The sequence below is a fragment of the Carettochelys insculpta genome, chromosome 9 (assembly GCF_033958435.1).
Source record: "Carettochelys insculpta isolate YL-2023 chromosome 9, ASM3395843v1, whole genome shotgun sequence".
NCBI lineage: Eukaryota > Metazoa > Chordata > Testudines > Carettochelyidae > Carettochelys > Carettochelys insculpta.
This window is the reverse complement of record NC_134145.1, coordinates 40,377,198-40,390,333: the sequence shown is the minus strand read 5'-3', so window position 1 is coordinate 40,390,333 and position 13,136 is coordinate 40,377,198. Positions and strand designations below refer to the sequence as shown.

At 40.2% G+C, this 13,136-nt stretch overlaps 1 protein-coding gene across 1 annotated transcript in view; it reads left to right on the top strand.

The window, feature by feature from the left end:
- COL11A1 (collagen type XI alpha 1 chain) overlaps nt 1–12,632 on the top strand; it is a 274,848-nt gene extending 262,216 nt beyond the window's left edge. Inside the window, exons 63-67 of the mRNA XM_075002237.1 lie at nt 330–579; nt 3,062–3,174; nt 4,041–4,109; nt 5,877–6,110; nt 11,734–12,632. Of these exons, the coding sequence (XP_074858338.1) occupies nt 330–579; nt 3,062–3,174; nt 4,041–4,109; nt 5,877–6,110; nt 11,734–11,880 (813 nt within the window). The 3' untranslated portion in view covers nt 11,881–12,632. The remainder of the gene's footprint in view (nt 1–329; nt 580–3,061; nt 3,175–4,040; nt 4,110–5,876; nt 6,111–11,733) is intronic.
- Nucleotides 12,633–13,136: the final 504 nt, after the last annotated feature.

The following is a 13,136-nucleotide window of genomic DNA, read 5'->3' as shown; positions in this document are numbered from 1 at the left end:
TGCCTTTCAGCGCTTCATTAGTAAACTTCGAAATGGCCATTTGCATGGCCATTTCGAAGTTTGGGGCACGTGTAGACACAGCCATAGATTGCAGTTTTGGTCCATATGGCATTCACCCTTATTTGCTCCCATAGAAGAGCCTGGCAGAATCTCCCAATCTCTCACTCTCTTTCTGTAATTAACCCTTGACCAAGCCAAAAGATCTAAGAAAAATAATAAAAAAGATCCAGACCAAACTACCTCCAGCCAGGCTTTCCATCCATCTATCTCTTTATGCAGCTGGAAAATGAAATTTAAAAGGCAACCAAAATATGTGATATATTTTACAGGGTCCCCCAGGGGAAGTTATCCAACCTTTGCCAATCCAGACACCCAAAAAGACAAGAAGATCTTCCGATTACATGCTGTCTGATGCAGCTGATAACATCCTGGATTACTCTGATGGCATGGAGGAAATCTTTGGTTCACTCAATTCTCTGAAGCAAGATATTGAGCATATGAAGTATCCAATGGGCACTCAGAACAACCCAGCCCGAACTTGCAAAGACCTACAACTCTGTCATCCAGATTTCCCGGATGGTATGTTAATATTGCATGACAAAAGAGGCAGGGCTGGGGTTATGATTTACTAAATTATATTGTCAGATCATTAATTCTAGTTATATGGTTTATATAGTCTTTAAATAAAAGCAAAGCAAATGATCATTAAACCCATTCTTGCAGGCAAAAAAGCCATCTATAAACATAGGCAGTTTAATTTCAGCTATAGATATTCTTTGTTTGTGGAGCAAGAGTTCATTACATATGCAATACAGTCAGGTTAGTTTTAGATTTACAGCTTTTACAAATTGTATTACAAAAAGGATATTATCAAGGAGATAAAGAAAAGTTTAAACATTTATTTAGAAAGGTAGGCTTTGAATTTTACGAAACCACATTTTCCAAAGAACAAAGGGTAAAGTCAATGGGAGCTTAACCACTGACTTAATGATGCCACGATTTCACCCAAAAGATATAATTATTTTAAACCTGGTGGTGGCTGGCTGGATGCTGAATACACATTAGTCCAAAATTTATAAAAGGATCAGTGAATTGTACAGGAGATTACTGAATATTTGTGCAATAAATTCTTCCATATTTTTTTCATCCTGAAAACACATTAAGCAAAAATAATAGAGAGTTATCTGAAATATATGGACATAGTCAAGTTTATATGGAAATATTAAGACTAGTATTTTTTGGCATTAAAGTTTAATAAAATGCAGAGTCATAAATTAGACAATGTTTCAGACAAATAGTTTTATTTATTTATTGTTTTAAACCGAGCTTCCTCTCTGATAAGCTTGAAATGAAGTCTAACTTTCACACAGCTCTCCTACTTTTATATTTTGAATAGTTCTTTCCTTTCAAAATAATTTTCTCACATTTTAAAAGGGGAGCAAAATACATTTTGACAATTTAATAATACTTATTGTCTTCACTCTAGACAGATGAAAAACAGATGGTTGCCTTGAGGAACAATTAAATAGTAAATGTGCTGTATGAGAAGTACATATTTTACAATTCAGTACCTCCATTATAATGACTGTCTTTTGTAGAAAGTCTCTTGACTTGTTCACATACCAGTATTTATTTATCATTTGGAGCTTTTGTTTTAATATGGATGAGGGTTTAATTTGGTTAAAATAAAAGTGAAAACATTCATTTCATTACAAAGTTCTTGGGAGTAGGATGCTAGCTGTCAGGACTGTCTATTTCAGATAAAAATAGTCTGATCAAAGAAGGCTTAAACAGCTGTAGCTTATTTCAGATATCATACATACTTATACCTTTATGTTCCATACTTGACATTCAGGAGACAGTATTATTGAAAGGACTGGTGAGACACACTTTTCAGAAACCTGCTCTTTGCGTAGCACGTGGTATAAGACGGTAGCATGGTAGTGACTGAAAACCTTTTCTATATGCTGGCCTCCCAGTTATGTGAAATTAGCTGGTGGTGGTAGTTCACACCACAGAAAACACTAATATAATTAGAATGAATATTAGCAGTCACCTCAAAGACTGATGAGAGCATTTACCCTCAGTCCTTGTCTATATTATCCTTTTCAGGGCCCATAATTCCCAACAGGGCATATGCACCACTGGAAAGAGGAACGGAAGCTGTAGAGCAGAAAAGGCTCAGATGTGTTCAAATGTCTTTGCCGTTATATTGTCTCATCAGACATTGCAGTGTTTTTATTGTACAGAAACATTTGAGCCTCCTGTAAATGCAGCTTCAGGCTTTGGCAACATAGTGGTAAAACACTTGAACCTGAGGCTCCCCTAATTTCTATCAGCACTGCCACTGCAGATGCATAATTTCAGGTGTAAAACAAGGACAACAGCTGTGGTCCAAGCATGCACCAGCTAACAGAGGAGGAGAAATAAACTGAACTTCACAGAGGTGCGTAGTAGCAAGCACCCTGTCACTACAGACCTGGACTTTCCGAAAGGTAGCCTCCTATGACTATGCAGCTCCACAGCAGCCTTTACACAGGGGCAGTATCTGAACATACCAGTCCTGCCCAGGGATTGAACTACTCCTTTCTGATGAAGGTTTACATGTTTTCTGGTTGTTTTTCTTTCAACATTTTGAAATATCAGGTTCTGACTTTCCTTTAACTGGAGGATCTGGAAGTTGAAGTGACTGGAGGTCGATATATAAAACATACCTTCTCCTTTCAGTTGGGGTCTCTCTCAGAGCTCTGCCTTGTATTTCAGCCTCCTGTGGTGCTATTCACCAGTTCTGCAAAAGACTTACTAAAGTCCTCAGCAAACAAAGGGAGTCATGACCTGAAGTAAAATAGAAGCTAAAATGAAATAAAAAGACTGAGGCTGGTTTTATCTTCCCTACAAGAGCATAAAGACAAAGACAAAAGAAATTATTTTTTCTTCCAATCTTTGAATCAATACAACTTTAGCTTTGCAGCTAAAACTTTCAGAGCAGCAACAGATGGCAGTAAAATATGGCTTCAAAATAAATCATTATCTTAAGTTAATTCTCTCTGGTTCGTTTTAGGTGAATATTGGATTGATCCTAATCAAGGCTGCTCTGGAGACTCCTTCAAAGTGTACTGTAATTTCACAGCAGGTGGTGAAACTTGCATCTACCCAGATAAGAAATCTGAAGGAGTGAGTAACAATTTGTGTTTTGGGTTGACTGCTGACAGTTCCTGCCATGTTGTTGCAATATTGAACTAAACAGAAACAATTATAGTGTCATACTTTCATTTATCTGGTTGTCTTCCAGGCTAATTATTGCATTTCATTTGCATAAACATGAGTAAGGAAATGAAATGATACAAAAAGTTAACAAATAGCCACTTTTTGCCTCCTTTTGCACAAATGTACTTTTTTATTCGCCTGCTTCCTAATTCAATGTCTCCTTCTGTTCAGGATATGACATGGCTATTCACCTATTTCTAATGAACACAAAGTTCAATCTGACACCTAAAAGATAAATGGTAGTGTCTGATTCTCTACTGTCTTTCCCCTGAGCAAAGTGGCTGACAAACACTCTTGTGAACTGAGAGTGTTTCACATCCACAAGTATAAATGGCTGCTGAAATTGCAGCCAGTGAAGAAGCTGGCTCTCAAAAAGCCTATCAAGACAAGGAATATAAATCAATGTAGTCATATCAGTGCAGGTCCTAATTAATCCAGTCTGGTTCATTTTACCCCAATAACTTATCTGAATTGATCTCAGGTATCTCCACTTCATGCTCTGTACAGCTTATGAACAGAAATTATTCTGTCATCTTTAATTCAGTTCAGTTGGTCTGAAGCAATTAATCTGCAGGTATTTTATGTGTCTAAGCAAAGTATCCAGTTCTAGGGAATTGAATAAATCAAATATAGATGTATCTCCATATAACTCCAAAGAACAGTTAAAATAGGTTGATATCCCAGAAGGAGAATTTATTTTGCATTTTTACGAGAAAATGTTTTTTTCTAGCCTTCCATTGTAAATACTCACATTCTCTGCTCCTTTGCAACAGGTAAGAATCTCATCTTGGCCAAAGGAGAACCCGGGAGCCTGGTTTAGTGAATTCAAGCGAGGCAAACTGGTAAGTAGTCACCTCAATGTATAATAAGTCACAAACCAGCCATGTACTCTCAAAGGTCAACTTTCACGGAGTTTTCTTGACCATATAATACAGAAAGAAATTTGTGCATCCTCAACATTTTCTCCTTTATACATAAGGGCACTTAGGTGGTGTTTTGTGCATTGGACAGCTGCCCTGTGCCTATCCTGTGGTTTCCTATGTATCATACTTTAAATGTAGCAAAACTGCCCATGGTTAACTACAGAACAGACTAATGCATTCTGATAGCTGTCATAATACCACCAGCCCTGTGCAGAGCATCTTGAGTCCTCCAGGTAAATGAAGATAAGCTGTAGCATCATTTATGCATACTCAATATAACAAACACTAGAGGCCTGGTTGCAACTTTGCTTGCAAGTGGAAGTTGGGCTGGAAGAAAGTTCTAGACAGAAACTTGTAATACACATCCAAACTGTATGGGACAGGCCCCTTGATGGCTGGGGAAGAGGTGGGGCTGGCATGGTGTGGAAGGGGGCATGGGCTGGGCCTCACACTGGCCGAGGAAGGGGTTGAGGCTGGCATGGGGCAGGAGGGGGTTCCATGGGGGTGGGGGGCTGGGCCGAGCCCTGTGCTGGCCAGGGGAGGGGCTGGGGCCACCATGGTTTGTGGGGGAACATGTTAGAACCTTGCCTAGACCGACAGATGGATGGACAAACACAACAAAAATAGTATATAAGAGAACCTACATTCCAGAAGAACTTGCTATTTCAGGTTAATCCTCGGTAGACAGGAACTCCTTGGTCCAGCAACATCCCTGTAGACAGCAACTCCTTGGTCCAGCAACATCCATCTGGCATAGTCATGGAGTCTGGATGCTCCAGGCCTGGAGCATCCACGGAGAAATATTAATGGGTGCAAGCTTCCCCTTGTCCCATCTCTCCATATTTCTTGCCCCTACCAACTCCTTGCCTCCCTCCAACCACTTCCCGAGTGCCACAAATCAGCTGTTTGTGGAGTTCACACTCCAGGAGGGCAGGGGAGGAGTGGAGGTGGAGCATGCTCAGGAAAGAGTCAGGGAAGAGACAGGATGGCTGCAGAAACCTGGACTGGGGCCAGGCGCAAAGCCACATAGCCAGTCTCTAGGACCTGGTGCCAATAGCTGGGACACCAGGCAAAGGGCCAGTAGTGAGGACCTGAGGCTGGCTGCTGGGATCCTAGATGAGAGGTTGACATCCAGGCTGACAGCCAGAACTCCAGGCAGCAGCAGAGGGGCTGGCACCCAAGATATAGACCTGGGACAGTAGCTAGGACACTAAATGGCAGCATGGCTGACAGGCCATGCTGGGTACAAGGCTAGAGATGCTGCAACACCCCCTACACCCATTCTGCCCTGCCTATGGAGGCCTGCTGGCACTCTGCATTGATCTTTCTTAGTATGGCAAATTCTCTGATCCAACACCAGTCAGATCCCAGAGGTGCCAGACTGCAGAGATTCAACCTGTACAAGATCACAGAAGGTTTTGGAGATGATTCTTTGCTTCTTGCAAATAGGATGCAGCTAGATATATGTATACATACATGGTTGTCACAATTCTTGGTGTAAAGTGAAAACTAGCTTACTGATGCATAGCTTGATCGTGCTTTAAAATCTACCAATGATCTAGTATGTAACAGATGATTTTTACATTAAGGTCAGTTAATGTGATTCCATGTCAACAGTAAATTTCCACTTGCAAACTTCAGTGAAGGAAACAACCAAATGTTCACGTGCCTATTTTGATTTTCCAGTTTTCTTATGTGGATGTTGAAGTCAATTCCATTAATATGGTTCAAATGACATTCCTTAAACTACTGAGTGCCTCTGCCAGACAAAATTTCACTTACAACTGTCATCAGTCAGTAGCTTGGCATGATGTGTCATCTGACAGCCATGACAAAGCACTGAGGTTCTTAGGATCAAATGACGAAGAGATGTCTTATGACAACAATCCTTACATCAAAGCTCTTCATGATGGCTGTGCAGTAAGTATAGGCACAAAATATTCTTATCTATTTTAATATGACAGGTAAGCTTAGTAGTCAAACTAGTTCAGTCGCATGCCAGCTTCCTTCTGAGAAAGGCTCTGAAGATTTTGTTTTTAATACTCTGACATTTTAGTTGATTTTAAGTACTGTGAAGAAGTCATTTCTTTAAATGTCAAAAATATCAAGAAAAATATTAATTATAAATCAAGCAATAGCAAAGAAAAGTTTGGCATGAATGCATGGTGTTAGTACCAATGTGCTGCAATTAACTATTTTGCTATTCTAAATGTTATGTGAGGGAAAAAGCAGCAGAAAATAAGCATTGTGAAAGGAAGCAGTCCATTGCTGGTTAACTTTCCAAAATTAGCTGCTGCAAGGGGATGACGTATAGTGAATATAATAACAATATACTTTGGATAGGTGGATTTCATAGATACACAGTGGATCCAAAGCTTGTGACCACAGTGCATAGTTTGACATGTGGCCATTACTTACCTAAAAGAATAGTAACAAAGAGGGAGCCGTGCTAGTCTATATATTATCAAAACAAAAAAGCAGTGAAGTAGCACTTTAAAGACTAATAAAATAATTTATTAGGTGAGGTTTCGTGGGACAGACCCATTTCTTCAGACCATAGCCAGACCAGAACAGACTCAATATTTAAGGCGCAGAGAACCAAAAACAGTAATCAAAGTTGACAAATCATAAAAAAAAATATCAAGGTGAGCAAATCAGGGAGCAGAGGGGCAAGGTAGGGGGAAGTCAAGAATTAGATTAAGCCAAGTATGCAAAAGAGCCCCTATAATGTCCCAGAAAATTTGCATCCCGGTTCAAGCCACATGTTAATGTGTCCAATTTGAATATGAAAGGGAGTTCAGCAGTTTCTGTTTCCAAAGCAGACTGAAAATTCTTCTTCGGTAAGACGCAAACTCTTAAGGCATTAACAGAATGGCCCGCTCCATTAAAATGTAGACTAACTGGTTTGTGGATCAGGAATGTTTTGATGTCTTTGTGCCCATTAACTCTTTGTCTGAGAGAGTTTGAAATCTGTCCAATATACAAAGCATCTGGGCATTGTTGGCACGTGATGGCATGTTCTAGTGAAAGAAAAGCAGAAGGTAAAGTGCATGGATTCTATCCAGTTCACTCTTGTCCCAGCTCCTTATTGTCACTGGGAGTGTTCCATGTGTGCACCAGCTGTCTGGTCATCTCTCCAACAAGGTGTTGGGTCCACTCAGGATTGTCAGCTGGGGCTCCCAGCTGCTGCTGCCATAATTCTGGGGTTCTTGGCCTCTGACTGCATTGGAGGCCATGAAAGGCTGGCTTGGGCTTGGGTTCTGGTCCCCTAGGTCCACTCCTTCCAGGGACCCAGAGATGCCCTCCCCATTCCACCTTGTCTAGAGCCCAAGTGTAAGTCCAGGCACTTACTTTCACCCCTGGGTGTGATGCATAGGCATTTGTGATACATCAGAATTTCCAGATCTGAAGAAGTGGGTCTGTCCCATGAAAGCTCATCACCTAATAAATTATTTTGTTAATCTTCCAAGTGCTGCAGGACTGCTTTTTGTATTGCAAGTGTATTTGGTCAGGGATCTCTTATTGGCAGTGGGAAGTAAATCATGTCTACTGCGGATTCTTCTACATCTATTTTGATGAACTACACCAGCAGTGTACACACAGGTGTGAAATCTGACAGAGATAGACAGAATGGTGCTCACATGGCTGTGTTCTTTTCTTCCTCAGTTGAACAGTACTATTTTGTTTATCTGTCAGATGACTTCTCTTGATGGAGTACCACAGAGCTCTATTGTATAACTGCTTTTTTTTATTATGTACCTCTTTTTCTATTTATGTTAGGGGTTTTGGTGGGAGGGTTGCATAGCTCCTGATAGCCTGGCATCTATATGTGAAATTCTCGGAGAGGTAGTGAAAATGTTTAGGGGGCGTGCAGTGCCACTGAAAGCTCATAACATTAGATTTTACATCCCCCTGTCTCTCTAAGATTGAAAAATAGATGAGGGATTAAAATGATGGGAGCAAAATGTGGCTTTGGCTGGGTAAAATACCAGAGGAGATGATGGAGGTGATATTGGCTTCCACAATTGACAGGGTTTGCCTAATTTTTTTAAAATAAACAAAGGTACACAATCTAACCATATTGTCAAAGTCCTGGGTATTTTGAATTTCCAAGCAGTTGCTATAACACTTTGTAAGGAGGTTATACCCTTTCTCCTGGGAAGTGCACATTGTCTCAGTTGGCATCTCCAAATTGGATTACTGGTCTCTCCATAAGGGTGAGACCCCCAAAACTCCAGAAACATGATTCACCAGTTATTGCATCTGTAAACTCTGCTTCTTGGAGCAGCTAGTACAGGAACCCACAAGGGGAGAGTCGATTCTCGATCTAGTCTTGACTGGAACGCAGGATCTGGTCCAAGAGGTAACTGTTACTGGACCGCTTGGAAATAGTGACCACAATATAATAACTTTTAATATTCCTGTGTTGGGAAGAACACCGCAGCGGTCAAACACTCTGGCATTTAATTTCAAAAAGGGGAATTACACTAAAATGAGGAAGCTAGTTAAACAGAAACTAAAAGGTAGAGTAATTAAACTAAAATCCCTGGAAGCTGCATGGAAACTGTTTAAAGACACCATACTAGAGGCCCAACTTAAATGTGTACCCCAAATAAAAAAACACAGTAAGAGACCTAACAAAGAACCACCATGGCTAAACAGCCATGTTAAAAAGGCAGTGAGAGAGAAAAGGGCAGCTTTTAAAAAGTGGAAGTCAAATCCTAGTGAGGAAAATAGAAAGGAACATAAACACTCCCAAATTAAGTGTCATAATGTAGTAAGAAAAGCCAAAAAAGATTTTGAGGAACAGCTAGCCAAAAATTCAAAAAACGATAGTAAAATGTTTTTTAAATACATTAGAAGCAGGAAGCCCGCTAAAAAAGCAGTGGGGCCCTTGGATGATAAAGATATAAAAGGAGTGATCAAGGAAGACAGTGCCATTGCGGAGCGATTAAATGATTTCTTTGCTTCAGTCTTCACGGCTGAGGATGTTACAGAGGTTCCTAAATCTGAGCCAGCCTTTTTAGGTGACAAATCTGAGGAACTCACTCAGATTGAAGTGACATTAGAGGAGGTTTTGGAATTAATTGATAAGCTGAATAGTAACAAGTCTCCAGGACCAGACGGCATTCACCCAAGGGTTCTGAAAGAACTCAAATGTGAAATTGCGGAGTTATTAACAGTGGTTTGTAACCTATCCTTTAAATCCACTTTGGTACCAAATGACTGGAAGACGGCCAATATAACACCAATATTTAAAAAAGGCTCTAGAGGAGATCCTGGCAATTATAGACCGATAAGTTTAACATCAGTACCAGGCAAATTAGTAGAAACACTAGTAAAGAGTAAAATTGCAAGGCACGTAGAAGAGCACGAATTGTTGGGCAAAAGTCGGCATGGTTTCTGCAGAGGGAAGTCGTGTCTAACTAATCTATTAGAATTCTTTGAAGGGGTTAATAAACATGCGGACAAGGGGCACCCAGTGGACATAATATACCTAGATTTCCAGAAAGCCTTTGACACGGTCCCACACCAAAGGCTTTTATGTAAATTAGGTGGTCATGGGATAGGAGGAAAGGTCCTTTCATGGATCGGGAATTGGTTAAAAAGACAGAAAACAAAGGGTGGGAATAAATGGTAAATTTTCACAATGGAGGAGGGTAACTAGTGGTGTTCCCCAGGGGCCAGTCCTGGGACCGATCCTGTTCAACTTGTTCATCAATGATCTAGAAAATGAGGTAAGCAGTGAGGTGGCAAAGTTTGCAGATGACACCAAGTTGTTCAGGACAGTCAAAAGCAAAAGGGATTGTGAAGAACTACAAAAAGATCTCAGCAAACTGAGTGATTGGGCAGCAAAATGGCAAATGAAATTTAATGTGGGTAAGTGAGAGGTAATGCATGTTGGAAAAAATAACCCAAATTACACGTACTACATGATGGGGTCAAATTTAGCTATGACAGATCAGGAAAGGGATCTTGGAGTTATAGTGGATAGTTCTCTGAAGACATCCACGCAGTGTGCAGCGGCAGTTAGTAAGGCAAATAGGATGTTAGGAATTATTAAAAAAGGGATTGATAATAAGACAAAAGATATCATACTTCCCCTATATAAAACTATGGTACGCCCACATCTTGAGTACTGCGTGCAGATGTGGTCTCCTCACCTCAAAAAAGATATATTGGCATTAGAAAAGGTTCAGAAAAGGGCGACTAAGATGATTAGGGGCTTGGAAAGGGTCCCATATGGGGAGAGGCTAGAGAGACTGGGACTTTTCAGTTTGGAAAAGAGGCGATTGAGGGGCGATATGATAGAGGTATATAAAATCATGAATGGTGTGGAGAAAGTGAATATAGAAAAATTATTTACCTTTTCCCATAATACAAGAACTAGGGGACACCAAATGAAATTGATGGGTAGTAGGTTCAAAACTAATAAAAGGAAATTTTTCTTCACACAGCACACAGTCAACCTGTGGAACTCCTTGCCCGAGGAGGCTGTGAAGGCCAGGACTCTATTAGGGTTTAAAAAAGAGCTTGATAAATTTTTGCAGGTTAGGTCCATAAATGGCTATTAGCCAGGGATAAAGTATGGTGCCCTAGCCTTCATAACAAGGGCAGGAGATGGATGGCAGGAGATAAATCACTTGATCATTGTCTTCTGTTCTCCTTCTCTGGGGCACCTGGCATTGGCCACCGTCGGCAGATGGGATGCTGGGCTGGATGGACCTTTGGTCTGACCCAGTATGGCCATTCTTATGTTCTTATGTTCTTATGTTAAACTCAGAATTCTCCAAGGAATTTAAAACTGTTAGGCAGTGGCTACACTAGCCCCACCTTTTGCAAGGGTCTTGGTAATGAACCACTTCGGCAGTTGCTAATGAGGTGCTACAATGAATATGTAAAGCCTCATTAACATAATAGCAGCCACACACATTTCCAAAGTGCCGCTTTCAAAATACACACCTCCTGCGTAGAAGGGGGCCTTTCGAAAGGATTCCCAGACTTCGAAAGCCCCATTCTTCCCATTTTGTTTTGGGAAGAAGGGGCTTTCAAAGTCCAGTGGTCCTTTCGAAAGGCCCCCCTCTACACACACAGCGTGCTTTTCAAAAGCAGCACTTTTGAAACACATGTGGCCACCATTAGGCCAATGAGGCTCTGCATATTCATATTCATATTCATATTCATGTTCATGGCAGCACCTCATTAGCATCTGCTGAAGTGGCTCATAACCATGCCCCTTCTGAAAGTTGGGGCCAGTGTAACCACAGCCTTACAGATTTTTCCAATGAGAGGACCCATCTTAGCCCATAGCCTTGTATGCTGTTCAATTGCTTCTGAAAAGGCAGTGCTTTCATATTCACATTTTTTGAAAATAAAGACTAATTTTTAAAAAGAAATATCTGGCATTAGTGCATAATGTTACATACAGAGGAGGCTGGTTGTTTATAATTACAATCTATAGCACAAACTTAACTCATGAAAGATCTATAATGTTGATGCTTTTTTGTATAACCATTTTTATTTTGACTTTTTCTTTCCACAGTCAAGGAAAGGCTATGCAAAGACTGTGATTGAAATCAATACACCTAAGATAGACCAAGTGCCTATTGTTGATGTGATGATTAACGACTTTGGTGATCAGAACCAGAAGTTTGGATTTGAAGTCGGTCCAGTCTGTTTCCTCGGTTAAGTATAGGGCAATGAGCAAATAGGCAAACAAGTTGTGCCTTGGTGCCACCAACCCACTTCATGCCACATGCAAGTTTTGATTAAGGATGGTGCAGAAAAAGGTCTTGCTGGGTACGTATGTCTTATCTAGGAAATATTTGTTGCCCTTGTAGGGTCAGAATCACATGACTTAAACTTATTTGGCAAATCATGAGGGACATAAGAAGGTGTGGCAGAGACAGACAATCTAGGGCTAACTTTATGAATACTCCCTTTGGATTCCTTGGTGCTGCAAAAAATGAATGTCAGGGTGCTCCTTCCATTTCATCAAAGAGGTGCTAAGGAGATGTTTCATAAACTGTAATTATTCTATGTACAGTGCTATGCTGTTAGTTCTGTGTCCGTTTCCAAAACTTGCATGTGTCCCTGAATTGCATCTGGCTCTTATTTTATAATTGCAAAACTATATTGTCAATACTGTGTATGTATTATGAAAAATAAAGCTGTAATTTCCAGTGAATCCAGTTTAATTTTTCCAATGAATAATAAAGTCCCTTTGTATATATTGATGTTGAGAAGCTCTGTTATTTGACGTCGTCAACTAAACTTCAGGTGGCAAAACTGGAGAATCTTTGGCAAGACACCCAAAATGACACTTCTTTGCTGATACTTTGTGATAACGAATTTCAAGAGTGAACGCACCCACTGAGGTGCTGTATTCCATGGTGCTATTACCTCAGACTTTTTATTTTCCTTCTCAGATTCCAGGATTTCTTATGATACCTGTACATACCTAAAATAAGCAAGTTTCTATTTTGGGTGGGGAAAATGTCTATGAAAAATGATAGGGTGGGGACTATGTGCAGAGATCTGTTTAATTCTATGTGAAGACAATGGTAGTTATAGTTATTCCTTTTTAATCTCATCTGAATTTGTTTCATTGTGCTTGTTTGAACCGTATAAATATTAAAACTTGATTCAAAACAACTATTTATGGATTTGTGCAGTGTTTACATATGTTTTATTTGAGCAGTGATGAATATTTGCTTCTGAGCTGGATAATACATGCCACGTGATAACCCACATATTGTATGCCCATCCCATCCATATGAGTGCTCTGTTCTTTCAAGTTAAGGTCAGCAACACAATGTCTGGGTCATATGATTCTACTTAATTGTAAAGCAAAATATGAGGGGACTGCTACCTACAGAGCTTGTTTTCTGACCCAAACTATTATAGTTTACAATCCAAATCTAGCAAAAAGTTTGGTTTGGCCTT